At 42.6% G+C, this 27559-nt stretch overlaps 1 protein-coding gene across 1 annotated transcript in view; it reads right to left on the minus strand.

Moving 5' to 3' along the window:
• Positions 1-27559, minus strand: part of LOC148069011 (echinoderm microtubule-associated protein-like 6) — a 71273-nt gene that overhangs the window by 17789 nt on the left and 25925 nt on the right. The window contains exons 9-25 of the mRNA XM_087801953.1: positions 26885-27022; positions 26682-26823; positions 26513-26627; positions 25093-25302; positions 24858-25025; positions 23677-23783; positions 13016-13134; positions 12617-12803; positions 11650-11755; positions 10457-10550; positions 7899-7999; positions 7634-7836; positions 7461-7572; positions 6202-6329; positions 5693-5834; positions 4882-5034; positions 1432-1563 (exon numbers count right to left, since the gene is read on the minus strand). Of these exons, the coding sequence (XP_087658079.1) occupies positions 1432-1563; positions 4882-5034; positions 5693-5834; positions 6202-6329; positions 7461-7572; positions 7634-7836; positions 7899-7999; positions 10457-10550; positions 11650-11755; positions 12617-12803; positions 13016-13134; positions 23677-23783; positions 24858-25025; positions 25093-25302; positions 26513-26627; positions 26682-26823; positions 26885-27022 (2357 nt within the window). The remainder of the gene's footprint in view (positions 1-1431; positions 1564-4881; positions 5035-5692; positions 5835-6201; positions 6330-7460; positions 7573-7633; positions 7837-7898; positions 8000-10456; positions 10551-11649; positions 11756-12616; positions 12804-13015; positions 13135-23676; positions 23784-24857; positions 25026-25092; positions 25303-26512; positions 26628-26681; positions 26824-26884; positions 27023-27559) is intronic.

Raw genomic sequence — 27559 nt, forward strand, 5'->3', positions numbered from 1 at the left:
GTAAAACCATCCATCCATCCATCCATCCATCGAACCATCCATCCATTCAAACAACCTTCAATCCATCCATCCATCCATTCAACAAACCTTCCATCCATCCTTCCAACCAACCATCCATCAATCATTCCATTCATCCATCCATCCATTTATCCATAACCATCAACGTATCCATCCATTCAATAAACCTTCCATCCATTCATCCACCCATCCATCCATTCATCCAACCATCCATTCGTCCAACCATCCATTCAACAAACCTTTCATCCATCCATCCATCGAACCATCCATCCATCTATCCATCCATCCATCCATCCATTCGTCCAACCATCCATTCAACAAACCTTTCATCCATCCATCCATCAAACCATCCATCCATCCATCCATCCATCCATCCATCCATCCAACAAACCTTTCATCCATCCATCCATTGGACCATCCATCCATCCATCCATCCATCCATCCATCCATTCAACAAACCTTTCATCCATCCATCCATTGGACCATCCATCCATCCATCCATCCATATCCATCCATGCATCCATCCATTCAACAAACATTCCATCCATCCATCCACCCATCCATCCATTCATCCAACCATCCATCCATCCATCCATTCAACAAACCTTTCATCCATCCATCCATCCAACCATCCATCCATTCATCCAACCATCCATCCATTCAACAAACCTTTCATCCATCCATCCATCCATCCATCCAACCATCCATCCATCCAACCATCCATCCATCCATCCATTCAACAAACCTTTCATCCATCCATCCATCGAACCATCCATCCATCTATCCATCCATCCATCCATCCATCCATCCATCCATCCATCCATCCATTCAACAAACCTTCCATCCATCCATTCAACAAACATTCCATCCATCCATCCAACCATCCATCCATCCATCCATCCATCCATCCATCCATCCATCCATCCATCCATCCATCTATTTATCCATCCATCCATTCAACAAACCTTTCATCCATCCATCCATCGAAACATCCATCCATCCAACCATCCATCCATCCATCCATCCATCCATCCAACCATCCATCCATATCCATATCCATATCCATATCCATATCCATATCCATATCCATATCCATATCCATATCCATATCCATATCCATCCAACTGTAGAATGGTAGGATGAGGAGACAAAAGATCCTATTTTTGACATTAATATAAAAACATAGAAAAACATTTTTGCTTCAAACGTAAATCAAAACTGAATTTGTTTATGTGATGAAGTGGAAACAAATCTGTATTGATTGAGTTTGTTCTTCCTGTTGAAAAGATGTGTCACTGATTCTATAATGTAAACTAAAACATACAGTGACGTCATTAAACACATCATCTCATCATTACAACAGTGTGTGGCTCAGGAACGACACACACTGTTGTTAACATGTACACAACTCACCTCTGGAGTCCCAGTCGATGTGTGTGATGTAACTGGAGGGTCCTTTACAGACGCCCACCCTCTTACTGGTGAGGATGTTGTAGACGTCGATGAAGCTGTCGTGAGACGCCACTGCCAGGTATTTACCCGAGTCTGAAGAAGAGAGTGAAGGAAACAAAAGAAGAGAGAGAGAGAGAGAAACAAAAGAAGAGAGAGAGAGAGAGAGAGAAACATCAAGATTAAAGTTGATACTGCAGTGACTCGTTTACTGAGAGAAAACATGTTCACATCGTTTTATAATCACGGTCAAGAAGAACGAAAGAGAACATTCCAAGTAGAGTTGAGAGAAAATATCCATTAACTTAAGTATGGTGACATTTCTTTTCATGATACTTTATCCATATTCAGCAGCACAGTATCCATTTAAAAAAATAATATTTATATATATTTGGCTTTCAAATCATTTTTATTTTATGGTTTTATATTCGCACAAAGTGTGAGTAAAATTAAATAATTCGTTTTTTTTGGTTAAAATTAAATTGCAAATATCCACGGCTTTTTGTGAATGTTTGTGTTGCAATTAGACTTCCACAGTCATTGAGTTCTCCACAGCTAAAGGAAAATTAAATCCCGCCAGATCTGACTGAGGACGAGAGGATACAGTGACTCATGTAGCTTTTAAAGTTTATGTTTTGAGATATTTTGGTTTGAAAACAAATGAAAGCAGTTACGACTTCGTCAAGAGTCATGTGGTCTGTAAATACTACAACACCAGAGTCAAGTACTGGACAATACTACACATATATACTTGTTACTACACTATGACAACACCAGAGTCAAGTACTGGACAATACTACACATATATACTTGTTACTACACTATCACAACACCAGAGTCAAGTACTGGACAATACTACACATATATACTTGTTACTACACTATGACAACACCAGAGTCAAGTACTGGACAATACTACACATATATACTTGTTACTACACTATGACAACACCAGAGTCAAGTACTGGACAATACTACACATATATCCTTGTTACTACACTATCACAACACCAGAGTCAAGTACTGGACAATACTACACATATATACTTGTTACTACACTATCACAACACCAGAGTCAAGTACTGGACAATACTACACATATATACTTGTTACTACACTATGACAACACCAGAGTCAAGTACTGGACAATACTACACATATATACTTGTTACTACACTATCACAACACCAGAGTCAAGTACTGGACAATACTACACATATATACTTGTTACTACACTATCACAACACCAGAGTCAAGTGCTGGACAATACTACACATATATACTTGTTACTACAGTATCACAACACCAGAGTCAAGTACTGGACAATACTACACATATATACTTGTTACTACACTATCACAACACCAGAGTCAAGTACTGGACAATACTACACATATATACTTGTTACTACACTATGACAACACCAGAGTCAAGTACTGGACAATACTACACATATATACTTGTTACTTCCCTGTCACAACACCAGAGTCAAGTACTGGACAATACTACACATATATACTTGTTACTACAGTATCACAACACCAGAGTCAAGTACTCGACAATACTACACATATATACTTGTTACTACACTATCACAACACCAGAGTCAAGTACTGGACAATACTACACATATATACTTGTTACTACACTATCACAACACCAGAGTCAAGTACTGGACAATACTACACATATATACTTGTTACTACAGTATCACAACACCAGAGTCAAGTACTAGACAATACTACACATATATACTTGTTACTACACTATCACAACACCAGAGTCAAGTACTGGACAATACTACACATATATACTTGTTACTACACTATCACAACACCAGAGTCAAGTACTGGACAATACTACACATATATACTTGTTACTACACTATCACAACACCAGAGTCAAGTACTGGACAATACTACACATATATACTTGTTACTACACTATCACAACACCAGAGTCAAGTACTGGACAATACTACACATATATACTTGTTACTACACTATGACAACACCAGAGTCAAGTACTGGACAATACTACACATATATACTTGTTACTACAGTATCACAACACCAGAGTCAAGTACTAGACAATACTACACATATATACTTGTTACTACACTATCACAACACCAGAGTCAAGTACTGGACAATACTACACATATATACTTGTTACTACACTATCACAACACCAGAGTCAAGTACTGGACAATACTACACATATATACTTGTTACTACAGTATCACAACACCAGAGTCAAGTATTCGACAATACTACACATATATACTTGTTACTACACTATCACAACACCAGAGTCAAGTACTGGACAATACTACACATATATACTTGTTACTACACTATCACAACACCAGAGTCAAGTACTGGACAATACTACACATATATACTTGTTACTACACTATCACAACACCAGAGTCAAGTACTGGACAATACTACACATATATACTTGTTACTACACTATCACAACACCAGAGTCAAGTACTGGACAATACTACACATATATACTTGTTACTACACTATCACAACACCAGAGTCAAGTACTGGACAATACTACACATATATACTTGTTACTACACTATCACAACACCAGAGTCAAGTACTGGACAATACTACACATATATACTTGTTACTACACTATCACAACACCAGAGTCAAGTACTGGACAATACTACACATATATACTTGTTACTACACTATCACAACACCAGAGTCAAGTACTGGACAATACTACACATATATACTTGTTACTACACTATCACAACACCAGAGTCAAGTACTGGACAATACTACACATATATACTTGTTACTACACTATGACAACACCAGAGTCAAGTACTGGACAATACTACACATATATACTTGTAACTACACTATAACAACACCAGAGTCAAGTACTGGACAATACTACACATATATACTTGTTACTACACTATGACAACACCAGAGTCAAGTACTGGACAATACTACACATATATACTTGTTACTACACTATGACAACACCAGAGTCAAGTACTGGACAATACTACACATATATACTTGTTACTACACTATGACAACACCAGAGTCAAGTACTGGACAATACTACACATATATACTTGTTACTACAGTTTCACAACACCAGAGTCAAGTACTAGACAATACTACAAATATATACTTGTTACTACAATGATACAGTATTCTTGCTAATACTTTGAGGAGATGAAACAAATAAACTGGAGGATCTTCTGCCAAGAAAGCTTCACAGCTTCATCCTGAGAAAATGTCGACTCATCATGTTTCAAGTGTAATGATGTAAAACTGTGGAGATTTAAGTGAATAATTAACATCTTCATGATATGAAGTAATTTGTGTTTAATGGTTTCAAAGAAAGTACTTGAAAATACAAACATGACGCAGACCTGGGGTGAAGCGAAGGTCAGAGATGGCGTCTCGTCGGTGATGGAAGCTCAGAAGATCCTCCAGAGTGTCTGCGTTCACCACCAACACGCCCCCGTCACTCAAACCCACCGCCAGAGCGTTTCCGTCCGGGGAGAAGGTGCAACAGCGCCCCCCTGCGGGACAGACGGACACAGACGGACTCGTTTGAACTGAGCACAAACTGAAAGTATGCAAAAAAATATTAAATAAATTAATAATACATTTAAAAAAAAAGTGTGTGTCCTCATCAATATAGTCCTCGTTTTGTGCTGGATATTTTGTTAAGTGTTTATTATGATCAATATTGTTATAGTGATTATTTTTAGAAAATATTAAATTAATAAATTGAATATTTATTATTTTACTTTGAAGTCTTGCTTCACCTTAATATATATTAAAACATTTAAACACATGAATTCTATCATAAATAATTCAGCAGAAGATTTTAATAAATTATATTTTAATTATTATGATGTTATTTAAACAGGAATGTGCTTAAACTAAATGTTGACTTTATTCTTTGTACTAACTATATACTAGCTTTTATTGATTTACTTTTTCATATAAAACAAAAACATCCTTTCAAATGTCTATAGATTAATTCAATATTATTTAATCCTTCATTTTTATGCAGAAAAGTTAGTTTTTCCTGATTATTATCTTACAGCAAACTAGTAAAATCTTTGTCTTGATTCATTTATATTTGACAAATCTTCTTTTTTTATAATTGAATATAACTTCATTGAAGCAGTTTTACTTCCTTAAAATCAAGATAAATGTATATCTGTTCACCTCTCTTCAGCTTGCGAACCGCCACCATGCGATGGTTGGCAGACGTCTCCCACAGACGCAGGGTTTTGTCGTCGCTGACGGTGGCGCAGATGGGAAGCAGTGGATGAGCAGCCAGACCCCAGACCTCGCCTTCCATGTGACCCTGAACGCATCACCACATACACACTTGTTCTCAAACTTCATCTAGAAATGATATCTCGACAAAAATAACGTTCCTTCCCCGGAGGCTGTCTGCTCAATATCTGTGTGTTTGTGTTCATAAGTGTGTGTGTGTGTGTGTGTGTGTGTGTGTGTGTGTGTGTGTGTGTGTGTGTGTGTGTGCAGATCGAAGACGTCTCAGGCTGTCTTCGATCTGCAGCAGACGGCTCTCATCGCCATGGCAACCGCTGCCACGAGGACCAGAGAATAAGCAGATATCTCAGCCACTTAAACACTCCCTTATCTTTTAGTCACGATCGCACACACACACACACACACTCATTCACACTCACACACACACACTCACACACCTGCACAAGCAGGGTCATGGGTCCAGTCTTGTCGATTTCCAGAACTTCCCCGTTCTTGGTTCCCACCAGGATGTGTCCGTGTCCGAGTGTGATGGCCCTGATGGAGGGATTGTCCTCCAGCAACAGACCTGCAGACAAACGTTTGTTAATGTTTCAGGAAACAAAACATCTATTTATTATAATTATAAATGTTTTTTTTGTTCTTTAAAAATAATTAAATTCATACATTATTCATCATTTAATCATACATTCATTCAGTATTGATGTAGTTTATTTTTATTCAATAAAAAAAAGAGTTGCTTAAGTCTAAAACTAAAAGAAAGGCTTAAATTTAAATAATATATATTATTTAAAATTAAATAAAAAAAATTGCTGCAATCCCAAAACATTGTTCTAATGGAAAAAAAGTAAATAAATAAATAAATTTAAATCACAAAATATATATATTTTTTAAATGCTAGCATCTAAAAAAAAATTTTCATAGAAAAATTATATGTATTTTCTACACACTTAAAGACATATTAAAATATTAAAATATTATTTCAATCATATATAATTCACCAGGAGATTTTATCAATTTTATTTAAATTATTATGCCGTGATTTAATCAAGAATGTGCTTAAACTTAATGTAAGTTAATTTTTTAACAGATACTTGTTTTTATTTACCAGTTCATATTTTAAAAACATCCTTTCAAATGTATACACATTAATTAAATATTATTTAATCCTTCACTTTATTTATATTATGTAGAAAAGGTTCCAGATCATTATCTTACATCAAACTAGTAAAATGTTTGTCTTGATGCATTTATAAATTATATACAAATCTTATTTTTTATAATTGAATATAACTTTATTTAAACATCATTACGTCCTTAAAAACAACCAATAAAACGTAGAATGTTTTCTGCATGTGCTTCGGTTGACCTTTGATTAAAAGAAAAAATATATTTCCATAGAAAAAAATATAAAAAATGTTTGATTTAAAAAAAAGTGTTTCAATCAACAATAAAATATTTTTTTAATTAAAAAAAAAATCCCTCAATGAAATCAAAAGAAAAGTTGCTTCAATCGAAAAACAATTTTAATGAAAAAACATTTGTTTTAATCATTAAATCTCCCAAAATGTTCCAAATCAAAAAAAATGTTCTCACCTTTTTTTGAAAACTATTTGAAGCCTCTTTACTGATTACAGTGAAAACAGTCTTTGAAGCATCTGGTGTTTGATTGAAGAACAAAACCTTTTGAAGGACCTACCTTTAGATCCAGGAGACAACACGGCTCTCTTGATGGCGTAGGTCTTCAGGCAGCGGTCGAACATGTCGTCCCACAGCTCCACGATCCCGTCCTTGCCGCCGGTCACGAAGCCCTGAAAGACCAATGAAAGGTTCTGATCAAACCCGGGTTCCAGCCCAGGTTCCTCTGCCCACCTTGTCCAGGGAGAACATGGCGAACACGGGTCCGTCGTGAGCCTTCACGGTCTTCAGCAGCAGCGGCTCCTTCCAGATGTAGACGTCTCCGTTGGCCGCCCCGGAGAACACCAGCGCCTCGCTGCGGCCGTAACACACCGACATCATGGTCTCGGGTCGACCCAGGCTGCGGTACACGCCGCGCCGGAAGGTCAGGCCGCCCCCTGGTGGACGAGAGGCGTCAACATCCATCGTAACGACCGTGAACGTGTTGGTCCGGACCGACCCGCGTGCTGCCAGAACTTGATGTGTTTGATTCCGACCGTCACCAGTTTGTCCATCAGCATCGGGTTACACTTGACCACAAATATCTTGTCCTTGTGACCCCTGACGACACAAACACACGTCAGTACAATACATAATGTCATATATGGCGTCATAGGTGGGATTTCAAATATTTTCTTTTACATTTATCACTTTAAACATATTTCATTGGATTTATCGTATGGATAAATACATGTACATCTCCTGTAACTACCGTGAAAAGCACCAGTAGATTAATGTTCCTGTAGATAATGTAGTATCTACTGACATATCATTGTTTAATGAGCCAAGAAACAGAAATCATGTTTAAAATCTTTTCATTCTCTCAGACTCCGGTGTCGCTCATGTACTAGTTCTGGATCTTGTGTATGTATGTATGACTTTAAAAAAAGTACTTTGTCAAAATGTTGGTAAACTGCGAAGTCGCACCACAGTAGTATTAATCCGCAAAGAGCCGAAGTATTACTCTGTGTAAGGCCGCAGTATTACTCTGGGTAGGGCCATAGTATTACTCTGGGTAGGGCCGTAGTATTACTCTGGGTAGGGCCGTAGTATTACACTGTGTAGGGCCGTAGTATTACTCTGTGTAGGGCCGAAGTATTACTCTGTGTAGGGCCATAGTATTACTCTGGGTAGGGCCGTAGCATTACTCTGGGTAGGGCCGTAGTATTACTCTGTGTAGGGCCGTAGTATTACACTGTGTAGGGCCATAGTATTACTCTGGGTAGGGCCGTAGTATTACACTGTGTAGGGCCGTAGTATTACACTGTGTAGGGCCATAGTATTACACTGGGTAGGGTCGTAGTATTACTCTGTGTAGGGCCGTAGTATTACACTGGGTAGGGTCGTAGTATTACTCTGTGTAGGGCCGTAGTATTACACTGGGTAGGGTCGTAGTATTACTCTGTGTAGGGCCGTAGTATTACACTGGGTAGGGTCGTAGTATTACTCTGTGTAGGACTGTAGTTTTACTCTGTGTAGGGCCGTAGTATTACTCTGTGTAGGGCCATAGTATTACACTGGGTAGGGTCGTAGTATTACTCTGTGTAGGGCCGTAGTATTACACTGGGTAGGGTCGTAGTATTACTCTGTGTAGGGCCGTAGTATTACACTGGGTAGGGTCGTAGTATTACTCTGTGTAGGGCCGTAGTATTACACTGGGTAGGGTCGTAGTATTACTTTGTGTAGGGCCGTAGTATTACACTGGGTAGGGTCGTAGTATTACACTGGGTAGGGTTGTAGTATTACACTGGGTAGGGTCGTAGTATTACTTTGTGTAGGGCCGTAGTATTACTCTGTGTAGGGTCGTAGTATTACTCTGTGTAGGGTCGTAGTATTACTCTGGGTAGGGTCGTAGTATTACTTTGTGTAGGGCCGTAGTATTACTCTGTGTAGGGTCGTAGTATTACTCTGTGTAGGGTCGTAGTATTACTCTGTGTAGGGCCGTAGTATTACACTGGGTAGGGTCGTAGTATTACTCTGTGTAGGGCCGTAGTATTACACTGGGTAGGGTCGTAGTATTACTCTGTGTAGGGCCGTAGTATTACACTGGGTAGGGTCGTAGTATTACTTTGTGTAGGGCCGTAGTATTACACTGGGTAGGGTCGTAGTATTACACTGGGTAGGGTCGTAGTATTACACTGGGTAGGGTCATAGTATTACTTTGTGTAGGGCCGTAGTATTACTCTGTGTAGGGTCGTAGTATTACTCTGTGTAGGGTCGTAGTATTACTCTGGGTAGGGTCGTAGTATTACTTTGTGTAGGGCCGTAGTATTACTCTGTGTAGGGTCGTAGTATTACTCTGGGTAGGGTCGTAGTATTACTCTGTGTAGGGCCGTAGTATTACTCCGCAAGGTGCTGTAGTTATAGTCGTGTAGTCAGTGGCGGCTGGTAAACAACATTCTAAAATGCGCTTTTTTTTATGCTCCTTTACTATAACATACATCCTACAGAATAAACTAAATTATTTAAAAACTAAAGGAAAACTATTAACAACCTGTCGTCTGCACCACAACATCAGAGATATTTTATACACACTCTTCACAAACACAAAGACACTGCAAATAATCAATAACTACTGTAGACAGTTCCCCCCGGGAAATAGCGAGATTGCACAATTTTTTTTTGCTTTACCTCGTGACGAAAAACCTATGAAAGCTACAGAAGACTCAAATCCCACGTTGACAATTTGGACTTTTATCTACATTTTAAAGTTTGAATGTTGTTTCTACGTGAACGTGTGCTAGAGCAAGACATGTTTGAAAAACGTTGCAGATTTGATTTTTTTGCTCTCGTCCCATTCATTCCTTATGGGAAATTTATCGCAGTTTTTTGCAACTTATGTTGTGAAAAATGTATTTTCTATCATAATATCAGCGTGAGTCCGATCGAGCCGCACGTCTCAATGTATTTTTTGTATGCACTCAATATCGCAGTCAGACTCATACTTCCTGTTACGGTTTGGTAAAACATTTTTGATAGAGTTTTATATAAATATTAACTCTGGTTCCATCACAGTACCTGGCAGTGGCCAGTTTCTCTCCTCTCTTCCAGTCCCAGACCACGATGGAGTGACCGTCGTCCACTCCCACCGACACCAGACTCTTCCCGTCAGCTGAGGAAACAAGTGTTAAAGAACGAAGAAGTACACGGTCAGTGAGTACCTGAGGAGTGAGTACACGATCAGTGAGTACCTAAGGAGTGAGTACACGGTCAGTGAGTACCTAAGGAGTGAGTACACGGTCAGAGAGTACCTAAGGAGTGAGTACACGGTCAGTGAGTACCTAAGGAGTGAGAACACGGTCAGTGAGTACCTAAGGAGTGAGTACACGGTCAGAGAGTACCTAAGGAGTGAGTACACGGTCAGTGAGTACCTAAGGAGTGAGTACACGGTCAGTGAGTACCTGAGGAGTGAGTACACGGTCAGTGAGTACCTAAGGAGTGAGTACACGGTCAGTGAGTACCTAAGGAGTGAGTACACGGTCAGTGAGTACCTAAGGAGTGAGTACACGGTCAGTGAGTACCTAAGGAGTGAGTACACGGTCAGTGAGTACCTAAGGAGTGAGTACACGGTCAGAGAGTACCTAAGGAGTGAGTACACGGTCAGTGAGTACCTAAGGAGTGAGTACACGGTCAGTGAGTACCTAAGGAGTGAGTACACGGTCAGTGAGTACCTAAGGAGTGAGTACACGGTCAGTGAGTACCTAAGGAGTGAGTACACGGTCAGTGAGTACCTAAGGAGTGAGTACACGGTCAGTGAGTACCTAAGGAGTGAGTACACGGTCAGTGAGTACCTAAGGAGTGAGTATACGGTCAGTGAGTACCTAAGGAGTGAGTACACGGTCAGTGAGTACCTGAGGAGTGAGTACGTGGTCAGTGAGTACCTAAGGAGTGAGTACACGGTCAGAGAGTACCTAAGGAGTGAGTACACGGTCAGTGAGTACCTTAGGAGTGAGTACACGGTCAGTGAGTACCTAAGGAGTGAGTACACGGTCAGTGAGAACCTAAGGAGTGAGTATACGGTCAGTGAGTACCTAAGGAGTGAGTACACGGTCAGTGAGTACCTAAGGAGTGAGTACACGGTCAGTGAGTACCTAAGGAGTGAGTACACGGTCAGTGAGTACCTAAGGAGTGAGTACACGGTCAGTGAGTACCTAAGGAGTGAGTACACGGTCAGTGAGTACCTAAGGAGTGAGTACACGGTCAGTAAGTACCTGAGAAGTCCAGAGCGTTTACTCCTCTCTGGTGAAATCCTCGCAGCAGCGACAGACACTTGAGAGTCTGGACGTCCCACACATGGATGGAAGGATCTCTGCCCACCTGGACACACACGTGTGTCGTCAGTGTGTGTGTCGTCAGTGTGTTTGTCATCAGTGTGTGTGTCGTCAGTGTGTTTGTCATCAGTGTGTGTGTCGTCAGTGTGTGTGTCGTCAGTGTGTTTGTCATCAGTGGGTGTGTCGTCAGTGTGTTTGTCATCAGTGTGTGTGTCGTCAGTGTGTTTGTCATCAGTGTGTGTGTCGTCAGTGTGTTTGTCATCAGTGTGTGTGTCGTCAGTGTGTGTGTCGTCAGTGTGTTTGTCATCAGTGTGTGTGTCGTCAGTGTGTGTGTCGTCAGTGTGTGTGTCGTCAGTGTGTGTTGTCATCAGTGAGTGTATTGTCAAAAGTGAGTGTGTGCGTATGTGCGTGTGTGAGTGGGTGTATGTGTCATCAGTGTATTTGTCATCAGTGTGTTTGTCATCAGTGTGTGTGTCGTCAGTGTGTGTGTCGTCAGTTTGTTTGTCATAAGTTTGTGTGTCGTCAGTGTGTGTGTCATCAGTTTGTTTGTCATCAGTTTGTGTGTCGTCAGTGTGTTTGTCATCAGTGTGTGTGTCATCAGTGAGTGTGTCATCAGTGTGTTTGTCATCAGTGAGTGTGTCATCAGTGTGTGTGTCGTCAGTGTGTGTGTGGTCAGTGTGTGTGTCGTCAGTGTGTGTGTCGTCAGTGAGTGCATTGTCAAAAGTGAGTGTGTGCGTATGTGCGTGTGTGAGTGGGTGTATGTGTCATCAGTGTGTGTGTGCGTTGTTAGTGTGTGTGTGTGTGTGTGTGCGTTGTTATTGTGTGTGTGTGTCGTCAGTGTGTGTGTGTGTGTGTGTGTGTGTGTGTGTGTGTGTGTGTGTGTGTGTGTGTGTGTGTGTGTGTGCACCTGTCCAGTGGCAGTGTAGTCCTTCAGTGGGTGGATGCTGAGGCTCAGGATGTCATCATCGTGGCCGAGGTAGAAGCGCTGAGTGTGCAGTTGTCGGTTGTAAACCACGCCCACCGCCGCCACGTGGTACAACACCTCGCCGCCTTGAGTGTAGAAGAGGTTGTTCCTGCAGTCGTAGCCGCGGTACCTGAACACACACACGTCACAACACACACTCTGATATTGATCAACACAACATGGTGTGTAGAACGTCATAGAACACACACAAATAATTATTGTATTATTGTTGCTATTCTTAATATGTGTTTTTCTTAACATTATGTGTTTGTTTGATTCATCTTTTTATTGTGAACTTCTGTATCAATCAATCAATCAATCAATCAATCAATCAATCAATACCCGTGCACGAACTGCAGACGAAGGCCCTGGTCGGGGCCCCTCTGTCTCTTCAGGGACCCGACTTGTTGCTTCTTCTCTCGGCTCTGCTGACGGAGCTGAGGCAGGTCCTCCTTGTAGACCTGAGGGAGGGAAGGAAGTAAGTAATTTGTATTTATAGAGCGCTTTTCCAGACCAGGGTCACAAAGCGCTTAAACATTCAAAACAATATTCAATAAAGTATATATTTTAAAGGTCAAGATAAAACTGAGAACACAACAGGAGTTCCATTAAATCAAGGAAAAGCCTGAACAAATAAAAAGGTCTTAAGATGTTTCTTAAAAAAGTCAGTAGACTCCATCCAGCGCAAAGAGAAAGTAATGTTCGTAGAGCAATAAAATATATACTTAAAAGATCAAGATAACACAGAGACAAACACAGGAGTCTCAGAGAATCCAGGAAAAGCCTGAACAAATAAAAGTGTCTTGAGATGTTTCCTGAAGGAGTCAGTAGATCATCAAACACAGATGTTTCTTGAAGGAGTCAGTAGATCATCAAACACAGATGTTTCTTGAAGGAGTCAGTAGATCATCAAACACAGATGTTTCTTGAAGGAGTCAGTAGATCATCAAACACAGATGTTTCTTGAAGGAGTCAGTAGATCATCAAACACAGAGATGGTTCCAAAGCTTAGGAGCAACAGTCTGGAAGGATTATTTCTTCTCTGGTCCTGAAGTTCAGGAACCATCAGTAGATTCTGATCCACAGACCTCAGAGCCCGAGCTGGGGTGTAAGTCTGGATCAGATCACTGATGGAAGGTCTGACCATGAATAGATCTGAAAGTAAGAACCAGAATTTTAAAATGATCCTGAAAGAAACTGGCAGCCAGTGAAGAGTTTGAAGGAGAAATGTGAGTTCTTCTACTGGAGCAGGCAAGCGTTCATCTTGTGTGTCGACAGGAAGTCGTGTTTCCGAGGGTCACAGGATAAAATCTGCGTCTATGATCCGACTCGGTCTGTGGCAGAGATTGATGCAGCAGCAGCAGATCCCAGGTTCCTCAGACAGGAAGTCTCCTGCCGGGAACATCAGAGGACGAGACGCTCGGATGCTCAGACTAGAAGCTTCGACCGAAGCCAATTATTCAGTCGAGGGGGAGTCGTCGCGTTCGACGGTCTCGCCTCGAGACTCGTTTCTCTCTCACGGGACTTTGAGAATCACTTCCTCACACAAGTGTTTGAAACTCTGTCTCCGACGAGCGTCTCCAGAGACCAGCGTTTATAGATTCACGACGTTTCCACCGGATTATAAAACATCAATCTGTCTTCACTCCACGTCATCCATCTTCTTCTTCTCGACAGCTTCTTCTTTTTTCATCCCCTCGTTCTCTCTCTCTCTCTCTCTCGTCCTCCACTAATTGTTCACAGCTGTGAGAGAAGAAGAACATCCTGGCGTGAGGCCACACATCAATCTGGGTCAGTGGAGCGAACACATCCCAGAATTCTGTCGGGTCAGTCGGTGGCAGACGTGGTCCCGGCGGGAGCTTCTTCAACGTGGAGCTCCTGCTGAGGACAACAAGTGACGACCACTTGTGTCTTTGTTTTATTCAGAGAGGAAAAGTTGCTTCGATCGAAAATAAATATTTTTAATTCATAATCAAAGTGAAACTATTTTTCTTTTCATTGAAACAGGTTGTGTTTTGGGTCATATTTGTGTCTTATTATTATAATTATTCAACACAAAAATGTTAACACAATCGTTGAAATAAAGTTTTTTTTTTTAAGAAACATAGTTTAAGTATTTTTATATTTTATTTAAAGAGCAACTAAAGTATAACTCGACTCTACTCTCATGTAGTGAATGTTCTTCAAGATGCAGTAACTTCTCATCATGACCATGTTTTACACTTTATTACTTTATAAAGTTGCTCTGAAATCTGGACGAACGAGAGGTTACGAGAGTCCATGATGATGTAATAATGGCTTCACTCCTCCTACAGCCAGAAGGTGGAGACTTCCGGGGTTGATGACACGTGGTGACAAACCTCCATGTTTGACCAATCACAGCAGAGTGGGCGTCGTTATGTTCAACAAGATTTCATCTCCAGAACAACAAAGTATTTTCAGTGGGCGGAGCTTAAGATCATTTTCTAATGAAAATATGTCAATGGAAAATAGAGTTTTGTACAAACACACACTGATGACAAAATAGAGTCACACATCACAAAAACACACACACACTGATGATACAATAGAGTCACACATCACAACACACACACACACCGATGATACAATATAGTCACACATCACAACACACACACACACTCACTGACGATACAATAGAGTCACACATCACAACACACACTCACTGATGATACAATAGAGTCAGACATCACAACAACACACACACTGATGATACAATATAGTCACACATCACAACACACACACACACTCACTGACGATACAATAGAGTCACACATCACAACACACACACACTGATGATAAAATAGATTCACACATCACAACAACACACACGCTGATGATAAAATAGAGTCACACATCACAACAACACACACACACACTGATGATACAATAGAGTCACACATCACAACAACACACACACACACTGATGATAAAATAGAGTCACACATTACAACAACACACAAACACTGATGATACAATATAGTCACACATCACAACAACACACACACAAACTGATGATACAATAGAGTCACACATCACAACGACACACACACACACTGATGATACAATAGAGTCACACATCACAACAACACACACACACTGATGATACAATATAGTCACACATCACAACAACACACACACAAACTGATGATACAATAGAGTCACACATCACAACGACACACACACACACTGATGATACAATAGAGTCACACATCACAACACACACACACACCGATGATACAATATAGTCACACATCACAACACACACACACACTCACTGACGATACAATAGAGTCACACATCACAACACACACTCACTGATGATACAATAGAGTCAGACATCACAACAACACACACACTGATGATACAATATAGTCACACATCACAACACACACACACACTCACTGACGATCCAATAGAGTCACACATCACAACACACACACACTGATGATAAAATAGATTCACACATCACAACAACACACACGCTGATGATAAAATAGAGTCACACATCACAACAACACACACACACACTGATGATACAATAGAGTCACACATCACAACAACACACACACACACTGATGATAAAATAGAGTCACACATCACAACAACACACACACACTGATGATACAATATAGTCACACATCACAACAACACACACACAAACTGATGATACAATATAGTCACACATCACAACACACACACACACTCACTGACGATACAATAGAGTCACACATCACAACACACACTCACTGATGATACAATAGAGTCAGACATCACAACAACACACACACTGATGATACAATATAGTCACACATCACAACACACACACACACTCACTGACGATACAATAGAGTCACACATCACAACACACACACACTGATGATAAAATAGATTCACACATCACAACAACACACACGCTGATGATAAAATAGAGTCACACATCACAACAACACACACACACACTGATGATACAATAGAGTCACACATCACAACAACACACACACACACTGATGATAAAATAGAGTCACACATTACAACAACACACAAACACTGATGATACAATATAGTCACACATCACAACAACACACACACAAACTGATGATACAATAGAGTCACACATCACAACGACACACACACACACTGATGATACAATAGAGTCACACATCACAACAACACACACACACTGATGATACAATATAGTCACACATCACAACAACACACACACAAACTGATGATACAATAGAGTCACACATCACAACGACACACACACACACTGATGATACAATAGAGTCACACATCACAACACACACACACACCGATGATACAATATAGTCACACATCACAACACACACACACACTCACTGACGATACAATAGAGTCACACATCACAACACACACTCACTGATGATACAATAGAGTCAGACATCACAACAACACACACACTGATGATACAATATAGTCACACATCACAACACACACACACACTCACTGACGATCCAATAGAGTCACACATCACAACACACACACACTGATGATAAAATAGATTCACACATCACAACAACACACACGCTGATGATAAAATAGAGTCACACATCACAACAACACACACACACACTGATGATACAATAGAGTCACACATCACAACAACACACACACACACTGATGATAAAATAGAGTCACACATCACAACAACACACACACACTGATGATACAATATAGTCACACATCACAACAACACACACACAAACTGATGATACAATAGAGTCACACATCACAACGACACACACAAACACTGATGATACAATAGAGTCACACATCACAACAACACACACACACTGATGATACAATAGAGTCACACATCACAACAACACACACACACTGATGATACAATAGAGTCACACATCACAACAACACACACACACTGATGATACAATAGAGTCACACATCACAACAACACACACACACTGATGATACAATAGAGTCATACATCACAACAACACACACACACACATTCAAATCCTGTTAAACATTTATATTTTTGTTTTGAAGTGAGAAAGTTTTAAAGTATTTTTTTTCATTTGTATTATTTTTTTGATTGAAGCAACTTTTACTTTAATTGAATAATAAAGACACAAATCTACCTTCATATGGTTTATATTTCAATAATTTGTATAAAATAAAAAATAATTCCCAAATTATTATTTTTTCATTTTTGTGTTGAAATGAAACCATCACACCCTCCGCAGCTAAACGAACATTGAATGAACATTGAGGTTCCGGAGATGACTGAGGATGAGAGGATACAGTGAACTCCAGCAGCTTTTTAATAGCTGATGTTTGGACATATTTTGGTTGTTTTATAGAAATAAAACAACATATTTTATAGTATTTGTTGGAGCTCGAAGAGGAAATGATGCTCCTTGAGAAACACGTTCAGGTGTTTGTCGAATTAAAATCTTCTTCCTTGAAGAAAACACTTCTGCACACAAACCTTGTCGAGGGAAGAGAGAGAGAGAAGCCAGTGCTAGGCTACAGCTGGTGGAGCAAGATAAGATATAGTTTAGTGTCTCCATGGCAACAGTGGAGAGACTTCACAACCACCTCATACTAGTGAGATGTTAGCAGATGCTGCTCCAGCGAGAGGCGAGAGTGAAGGATTCACGTCCAGGTAGAGACGAGAGTGAAGGATTGAGGTCCAGGTAGAGACGAGAGTGAAGGATTCACGTCCAGGTAGAGACGAGAGTGAAGGATTCAGGTCCAGGTAGAGACGAGAGTGAAGGATTGAGGTCCAGGTAGAGACGAGAGTGAAGGATTCACGTCCAGGTAGAGACGCGAGTGAAGGATTCACGTCCAGGTAGAGACGCGAGTGAAGGATTCACGTCCAGGTAGAGACGCGAGTGAAGGATTCACGTCCAGGTAGAGACGCGAGTGAAGGATTCAGGTCCAGGTAGAGACGCGAGTGAAGGATTCACGTCCAGGTAGAGACGCGAGTGAAGGATTCACGTCCAGGTAGAGACGCGAGTGAAGGATTCACGTCCAGGTAGAGACACGAGTGAAGGATTCACGTCCAGGTAGAGACGCGACTGAAGGATTCACGTCCAGGTAGAGACGCGAGTGAAGGATTCACGTCCAGGTAGAGACGAGAGTGAAGGATTCACGTCCAGGTAGAGACGAGAGTGAAGGATTCAGGTCCAGGTAGAGACGAGAGTGAAGGATTCACGTCCAGGTAGAGACGAGAGTGAAGGATTCAGGTCCAGGTAGAGACGAGAGTGAAGGATTGAGGTCCAGGTAGAGACGAGAGTGAAGGATTCACGTCCAGGTAGAGACGCGAGTGAAGGATTCACGTCCAGGTAGAGACGCGAGTGAAGGATTCACGTCCAGGTAGAGACGCGAGTGAAGGATTCAGGTCCAGGTAGAGACGCGAGTGAAGGATTCACGTCCAGGTAGAGACGCGAGTGAAGGATTCACGTCCAGGTAGAGACGCGAGTGAAGGATTCACGTCCAGGTAGAGACACGAGTGAAGGATTCACGTCCAGGTAGAGACGCGACTGAAGGATTCACGTCCAGGTAGAGACGCGAGTGAAGGATTCACGTCCAGGTAGAGACGAGAGTGAAGGATTCACGTCCAGGTAGAGACGAGAGTGAAGGATTCAGGTCCAGGTAGAGACGAGAGTGAAGGATTCACGTCCAGGTAGAGACACGAGTGAAGGATTCACGTCCAGGTAGAGACGAGAGTGAAGGATTCAGGTCCAGGTAGAGACGCGAGTGAAGGATTCACGTCCAGGTAGAGATGCGAGTGAAGAATTCATGTCCAGGTAGAGACGCCAGTGAAGGATTCACGTCCAGGTAGAGATGTGAGTGAAGGATTCACGTCCAGGTAGAGACGTGAGTGAAGGATTCACGTCCAGGTAGAGACGCCAGTGAAGGATTCACTTCCAGGTAGAGACGTGAGTGAAGGATTCATGTCCAGGTAGAGACGTGAGTGAAGGATTCACGTCCAGGTAGAGACGCGAGTGAAGGATTCACGTCCAGGTAGAGACGCGAGTGAAGGATTCACGTCCAGGTAGAGACGCGAGTAAAGGATTCACGTCCAGGTAGAGACGCGAGTGAAGGATTCACGTCCAGGTAGAGACGCGAGTGAAGGATTCATGTCCAGGTAGAGACGCGAGTGAAGGATTCACGTCCAGGTAGAGACGCGAGTGAAGATTCATGTCCAGGTAGAGACGCGAGTGAAGGATTCACGTCCAGGTAGAGACGCGAGTGAAGGATTCACGTCCAGGTAGAGACGCGAGTGAAGGATTCACGTCCAGGTAGAGACGCGAGTGAAGGATTCACGTCCAGGTAGAGACGCGAGTGAAGGATTCACGTCCAGGTAGAGACGTGAGTGAAGGATTCACGTCCAGGTAGAGACGCAAGTGAAGGATTCACGTCCAGGTAGAGACGCGAGTGAAGGATTCACGTCCAGGTAGAGACGTGACTGAAGGATTCACGTCCTGGTAGAGACGCGAGTGAAGGATTCAGGTCCAGGTAGAGACGCCAGTGAAGGATTCAGGTCCAGTTAGAGACGCCAGTGAAGGATTCACGTCCAGGTAGAGACGCGAGTGAAGGATTCACGTCCAGGTAGAGACACGAGTGAAGGATTCACGTCCAGGTAGAGACGTGAGTGAAGGATTCACGTCCAGGTAGAGACGCGAGTGAAGGATTCACGTCCAGGTAGAGACACGAGTGAAGGATTCACGTCCAGGTAGAGACACGAGTGAAGGATTCACGTCCAGGTAGAGACGAGAGTGAAGGATTCAGGTCCAGGTAGAGACGAGAGTGAAGGATTCACGTCCAGGTAGAGACGAGAGTGAAGGATTCAGGTCCAGGTAGAGACGAGAGTGAAGGATTGAGGTCCAGGTAGAGACGAGAGTGAAGGATTCACGTCCAGGTAGAGACGCGAGTGAAGGATTCACGTCCAGGTAGAGACGCGAGTGAAGGATTCACGTCCAGGTAGAGACGCGAGTGAAGGATTCACGTCCAGGTAGAGACGCGAGTGAAGGATTCAGGTCCAGGTAGAGACGCGAGTGAAGGATTCACGTCCAGGTAGAGACGCGAGTGAAGGATTCACGTCCAGGTAGAGACGCGAGTGAAGGATTCACGTCCAGGTAGAGACACGAGTGAAGGATTCACGTCCAGGTAGAGACGCGACTGAAGGATTCACGTCCAGGTAGAGACGCGAGTGAAGGATTCACGTCCAGGTAGAGACGAGAGTGAAGGATTCACGTCCAGGTAGAGACGAGAGTGAAGGATTCAGGTCCAGGTAGAGACGAGAGTGAAGGATTCACGTCCAGGTAGAGACACGAGTGAAGGATTCACGTCCAGGTAGAGACGAGAGTGAAGGATTCAGGTCCAGGTAGAGACGCGAGTGAAGGATTCACGTCCAGGTAGAGATGCGAGTGAAGGATTCATGTCCAGGTAGAGACGCCAGTGAAGGATTCACGTCCAGGTAGAGATGTGAGTGAAGGATTCACGTCCAGGTAGAGACGTGAGTGAAGGATTCACGTCCAGGTAGAGACGCCAGTGAAGGATTCACTTCCAGGTAGAGACGTGAGTGAAGGATTCATGTCCAGGTAGAGACGTGAGTGAAGGATTCACGTCCAGGTAGAGACGCGAGTGAAGGATTCACGTCCAGGTAGAGACGCGAGTGAAGGATTCACGTCCAGGTAGAGACGCGAGTAAAGGATTCACGTCCAGGTAGAGACGCGAGTGAAGGATTCACGTCCAGGTAGAGACGCGAGTGAAGGATTCATGTCCAGGTAGAGACGCGAGTGAAGGATTCACGTCCAGGTAGAGACGCGAGTGAAGATTCATGTCCAGGTAGAGACGCGAGTGAAGGATTCACGTCCAGGTAGAGACGCGAGTGAAGGATTCACGTCCAGGTAGAGACGCGAGTGAAGGATTCACGTCCAGGTAGAGACGCGAGTGAAGGATTCACGTCCAGGTAGAGACGCGAGTGAAGGATTCACGTCCAGGTAGAGACGTGAGTGAAGGATTCACGTCCAGGTAGAGACGCAAGTGAAGGATTCACGTCCAGGTAGAGACGCGAGTGAAGGATTCACGTCCAGGTAGAGACGTGACTGAAGGATTCACGTCCTGGTAGAGACGCGAGTGAAGGATTCAGGTCCAGGTAGAGACGCCAGTGAAGGATTCAGGTCCAGTTAGAGACGCCAGTGAAGGATTCACGTCCAGGTAGAGACGCGAGTGAAGGATTCACGTCCAGGTAGAGACACGAGTGAAGGATTCACGTCCAGGTAGAGACGTGAGTGAAGGATTCACGTCCAGGTAGAGACGCGAGTGAAGGATTCACGTCCAGGTAGAGACGAGAGTGAAGGATTCACGTCCAGGTAGAGACGTGAGTGAAGGATTCAGGTCCAGGTAGAGACGTGAGTGAAGGATTCAGGTCCAGGTAGAGACGCGAGTGAAGGATTCACGTCCAGGTAGAGATGTGAGTGAAGGATTCACGTCCAGGTAGAGACGAGAGTGAAGGATTCAGGTCCAGGTAGAGACGCGAGTGAAGGATTCAGGTCCAGGTAGAGACGAGAGTGAAGGATTCACGTCCAGGTAGAGATGTGAGTGAAGGATTCAGGTCCAGGTAGAGATGTGAGTGAAGGATTCACGTCCAGGTAGAGACGAGAGTGAAGGATTCAGGTCCAGGTAGAGACGAGAGTGAAGGATTCAGGTCCAGGTAGAGATGTGAGTGAAGGATTCAGGTCCAGGTAGAGATGTGAGTGAAGGATTCAGGTCCAGGTAGAGATGTGAGTGAAGGATTCAGGTCCAGGTAGAGATGTGAGTGAAGGATTCAGGTCCAGGTAGAGACGCCAGTGAAGGATTCAGGTCCAGGTAGAGATGTGAGTGAAGGATTCAGGTCCAGGTAGAGATGTGAGTGAAGGATTCAGGTCCAGGTAGAGATGTGAGTGAAGGATTCAGGTCCAGGTAGAGATGTGAGTGAAGGATTCACGTCCAGGTAGAGACGCGAGTGAAGGATTCAGGTCCAGGTAGAGATGTGAGTGAAGGATTCACGTCCAGGTAGAGACGCGAGTGAAGGATTCACGTCCAGGTAGAGACGCGAGTGAAGGATTCAGGTCCAGGTAGAGATGTGAGTGAAGGATTCACGTCCAGGTAGAGACGCGACTGAAGGATTCACGTCCAGGTAGAGACGAGAGTGAAGGATTCAGGTCCAGGTAGAGATGTGAGTGAAGGATTCAGGTCCAGGTAGAGATGTGAGTGAAGGATTCAGGTCCAGGTAGAGATGTGAGTGAAGGATTCAGGTCCAGGTAGAGATGTGAGTGAAGGATTCAGGTCCAGGTAGAGACGCCAGTGAAGGATTCAGGTCCAGGTAGAGATGTGAGTGAAGGATTCAGGTCCAGGTAGAGATGTGAGTGAAGGATTCAGGTCCAGGTAGAGATGTGAGTGAAGGATTCAGGTCCAGGTAGAGATGTGAGTGAAGGATTCACGTCCAGGTAGAGACGCGAGTGAAGGATTCAGGTCCAGGTAGAGATGTGAGTGAAGGATTCACGTCCAGGTAGAGACGCGAGTGAAGGATTCACGTCCAGGTAGAGACGCGAGTGAAGGATTCAGGTCCAGGTAGAGACGAGAGTGAAGGATTCACGTCCAGGTAGAGACGTGACTGAAGGATTCACGTCCAGGTAGAGACGCGAGTGAAGGATTCACGTCCAGGTACAGACGCCAGTGAAGGATTCACGTCCAGGTAGAGACGCCAGTGAAGGATTCAGGTCCAGGTAGAGATGTGAGTGAAGGATTCAGGTCCAGGTAGAGATGTGAGTGAAGGATTCAGGTCCAGGTAGAGATGTGAGTAGAGGATTCAGGTCCAGGTAGAGATGTGAGTAGAGGGTTCAGGTCCAGGTAGAGATGTGAGTAGAGGATTCAGGTCCAGGTAGAGATGTGAGTAGAGGGTTCAGGTCCAGGTAGAGACCTGCACTCACCTGTCTGTCGTAGTGGATCTGTGTCTCCTGCTCGATGTCAGAGTCCAGTTCGGGGACGTCGGACACGTCGCTGTCGGACTCCTCGCTGTTGGAGTCGCCGTGACTGTCTGCAGGGACGAGTCGGAGAGAACAGTTAGTCCCGAGTCCAAAATGTCATCAGACACAGCAGACGACTCAAACCTGTGCAGGAGCCGAGGTCACAAGGTGACATGAATGCAGTTTCTTTAATCTAATGCACCTCGTTCTTTTTATTTTCGCTTTGTTATTTATTTGCACGTTGTTCTTTTTATTTCCGCTTTGTTATCTCTTTGTTCTTTTTATTTGCACTTTGTTATCTCTTTGTTCTTTTTATTTGCACTTTGTTATCTCTTTGTTCTTTTTATTTGCACTTTGTTATCTCTTTGTTCTTTTTATTTGCACTTTGTTATCTCTATGCACTTTGCTCTTTTTATTTGTATCTTTTAAAATTCTGTATAAAAATTTTGGTGAAATTGTTCAAATTCAACCTTTTTTATATAGAAATTTCCACTTTGTTATCTCTTTGCACTTTGCTCTTTTTATTTGCACTTTGTTATCTCTTTGCACTTTGTTCTTTTTATTTCCACTTTGTTATTTCTTTGACTTTCTTTTTTTTATTTCCACTTTGTTATCTCTTTGGGCTTTGTTCTTTTTATTTACACTTTCTTATCTATTTGCACTTTGCTATTTATATTTGCACTTTGTTATCTTTGACTTTGTTCTTTTTATTTGCACTTGGTTATCTCTCTGAGCCCAATGTCACCTCCAGCACCAAAATGACACATTTCTAAATTCCAGATTTTTATTTGTAGCTTTTTAAATTCTATATAAAAATGTTGGTGAAATAGTGCAAAAAACTCCAAGAAATTCAACCTTTTTAATATAGAAATTATTGAGAATAAATTATTTCTAAAATGTGTCAAATATTTAATTTAATGTTAAATAAAAGCCCTTAACACACAATAAGTAACGTTTTAAGATTAAATGTCTCTATTTTCTTCAAATAAAGTAAAAGAAAATGATGATGTGATTATGCTAGCTAGCCGTTAGCTAGTTAGCCGTTGGCTAGTTAGCCGTTAGCCTTAGCTGCAGTGGTTAAATATCTCTGCTTGTGTAAAATAAGTTGGTTGTAACAAACGACCTTCACGAGTGTCTTCTCTCACCGAGTACGTTGGCGTCGAGTCCTCCGTTCATCACGGCCTCGGGCTGGAACCTCCACTGGAACATGGCGTGGTCGGCGCCGCCCGTGGTCAGGACCCACTGCAGGTCATGTGACCAGCGGACGTTGGTGACGTGAGCCGAGTGTCCGATGTACTTCTTGAACTTGGCTCCTGAGAGAAGACACTTGTGAGACACGTTTATATTATTATTATTATTATATATTATTATTATTCACACCTTTCCTGAGACACGGGAAGCGGAAGAGCTTGACCAGACCGCAGTCGTCGCCCGTGACGACCACGCAGGCCGAGTGGTTGACGTCCACGGCGTTGATCTCCGTGAGGTTGGAGTATTTCTGCCAGATGCCGCTGACCTCTGACCCCAGGACCCCACTCCAGGACGCCCAGCGCTGACTCTTCACCTCCTCCTTGCTCACCAGCTTCCCCACTGAGGACAGAAGATCAGAAATACTCAGAGATGCAGATTTTTATCTTCATTATTCGTCACATTTCTCTCTCTCTTCTTTCAACTTCATCACATCTTCCATCCATGAAAACTACATCTTCCCTTTTTTCTTCTTCCTTTATCTGAGTTTCCTACTTTTTTCCTTTGGACAAATCATTCATTTCTTGTTCATTGTTCAATAGTTCAGTCGGATGCTCTTTATATTTTACACTTTGTTACCTCTTTGCACTTTGCTCTTTATCTCTGCACTTTGTTATCTCTTTACTCTTTTTTCTTTTTTTGGTGCACTTTATTGTTATCTCTGTGCTCTTTGTTCTTTGTTATCTCTGCACAGTGTTATTTCTATTTGCATTTGTTATGGTTTTGTGCTTTGTTCTTTTGATTTGCACTTTGTTATCTTTTTGCACTTTGTAATCGATTTGAATGTTGTTCTTTTAATTTGCTCTTTGTCCTTTGTTCTTTTTATTTGCTCTTTTTATCTCTTTGTGCTTTGCTCTTTATATTTGCACTTTATCTATCTGCTCTTTTTTCTTTTAATTTGTACTTTGTTATCTCTTTGCACTTTGCTCTTTATATTTGCACTTTGCTATCTATCTGAAATCAGCTCTTTTATTTGCTCTTCATTACCTCTTTGCACATTGCTCTTTTTATTTGTACCTGTAATCGTGTTGTACTTTGTTCTTTTTATTTGCACTTTGTTATCTCATTCATCGTTTTTCTTTCTTCCACGTTCATAAATCCCTCGTTTCTTGTGTGTGTGACGTTATTTCAACATATATCTTTTCCCTTCATTTTTGTTCAACAAATCTTTCATCTTTTACACAATGTTTCTCTCGTTTAATCCTTTAACTGAGGTTCTTTAATGGGTTTTTACTCTCTTTTATTGTAGCATTTAACTGTAATATTTTATGAAATAACACAATCTATCTTGTCTTTTTTTAAAGTACTGTGTCAACTTCAAATGTATATAAACAAACGCATAACTACAGAACAATAATATATAATAATACAATAATTATTGTTATTATTATTATTATTAAAAGTATCTTCTTTTTTTTAACTTTTTGTTTATACAACGAGTCCCTTGGAGGTTGAGGCTTCCAGGATTGATGACTCACAGTGACAAACCTCCATGTTTGACCGATCACAGTATTTACTCCACGAGTTTCATTTCACCAACAACACGACTCACTCGGCATCCGGTAGAAGAGTCTCTCTCCGGCGCCATCGTTGGTCTGCAGGATCTTGCTGTCCAGGGTCCAGTCCATGTGCGTGATGAAGCTGCTGGACTTGCTACATTCTCCGACCTGCACGAGACCACGTGTGACGCGGGTTCAAATCCCTCCTGTGCTCCTCCAAACCTTCTTGTATCTCTGAGCGACGGCGTAGACGTCCACCAGCCCGTCGTTGGATCCGACCGCCAGGTACGACCCGTCCGGGGAGAACTTCATTTCGTGGATCACCTCCTTCCGGTCCTTGATGTGGACCACCTCGGTCATGTCCCTGGAGGAGGACAGGCGTCAGTGTCAGGCGTCACGGTGGGTCTCTGAGCCGCGGGGGTCACCTGACTCGCAGCACCGTGAAGGATCCGTCCTTCATGCCCAGCGCCAGCTGAGATCCGTCCACGCTGAAGGACAGGCTGCGGACCGCCTCCTCCATGTTGCAGCGAGCGATCAGAGCGTGGTCCACCAGACTCCACAGCCTGCAGGACACCACGGTGAGACACTCATGTGGGTCTTTATAAAACTTATAACATCATTCAAATGTTCAGGTTCTGAGGAACCATCAAGTCTCTCTGCCTTCAGTCCAAACGTCTTTTATTGGATCTTCAAACACAACATTGTATGTAAAGTGACTTCCATGTCAACAACACTCATTAACGGGGACCTCAAGTCCTCCTGATCAGCTCCCATGATGCTTTGCCGCCCAGTTAAGTATTTCAAGTCTAAGGTAAGGTAAGGTAAAACTTTATTGATCCCTCAGGATCAGTCTGAGTGTGATTTGGGAAGAAAAGACCATCCGTCCATCCACCCATCTATCTATCCATCTCTCTCCCTCTCTCCATCTATCCATCCATCTATCTATCCATCTATCAATCCATCCCTCCATCTATCTATCTCTCTCTCTCCATCCTCCATCCATCCATCTATCCATCTCTCCATCTATCCATCCATCTATCTATCCATCTATCAATCCATCCCTCCATCTATCTATCTCTCGCTCTCTCTCTCTCTCCATC

Source organism: Callionymus lyra, chromosome 11 (genome assembly GCF_982586985.1).
Source record: "Callionymus lyra chromosome 11, fCalLyr1.hap1.1, whole genome shotgun sequence".
Lineage (NCBI taxonomy): Eukaryota > Metazoa > Chordata > Actinopteri > Syngnathiformes > Callionymidae > Callionymus > Callionymus lyra.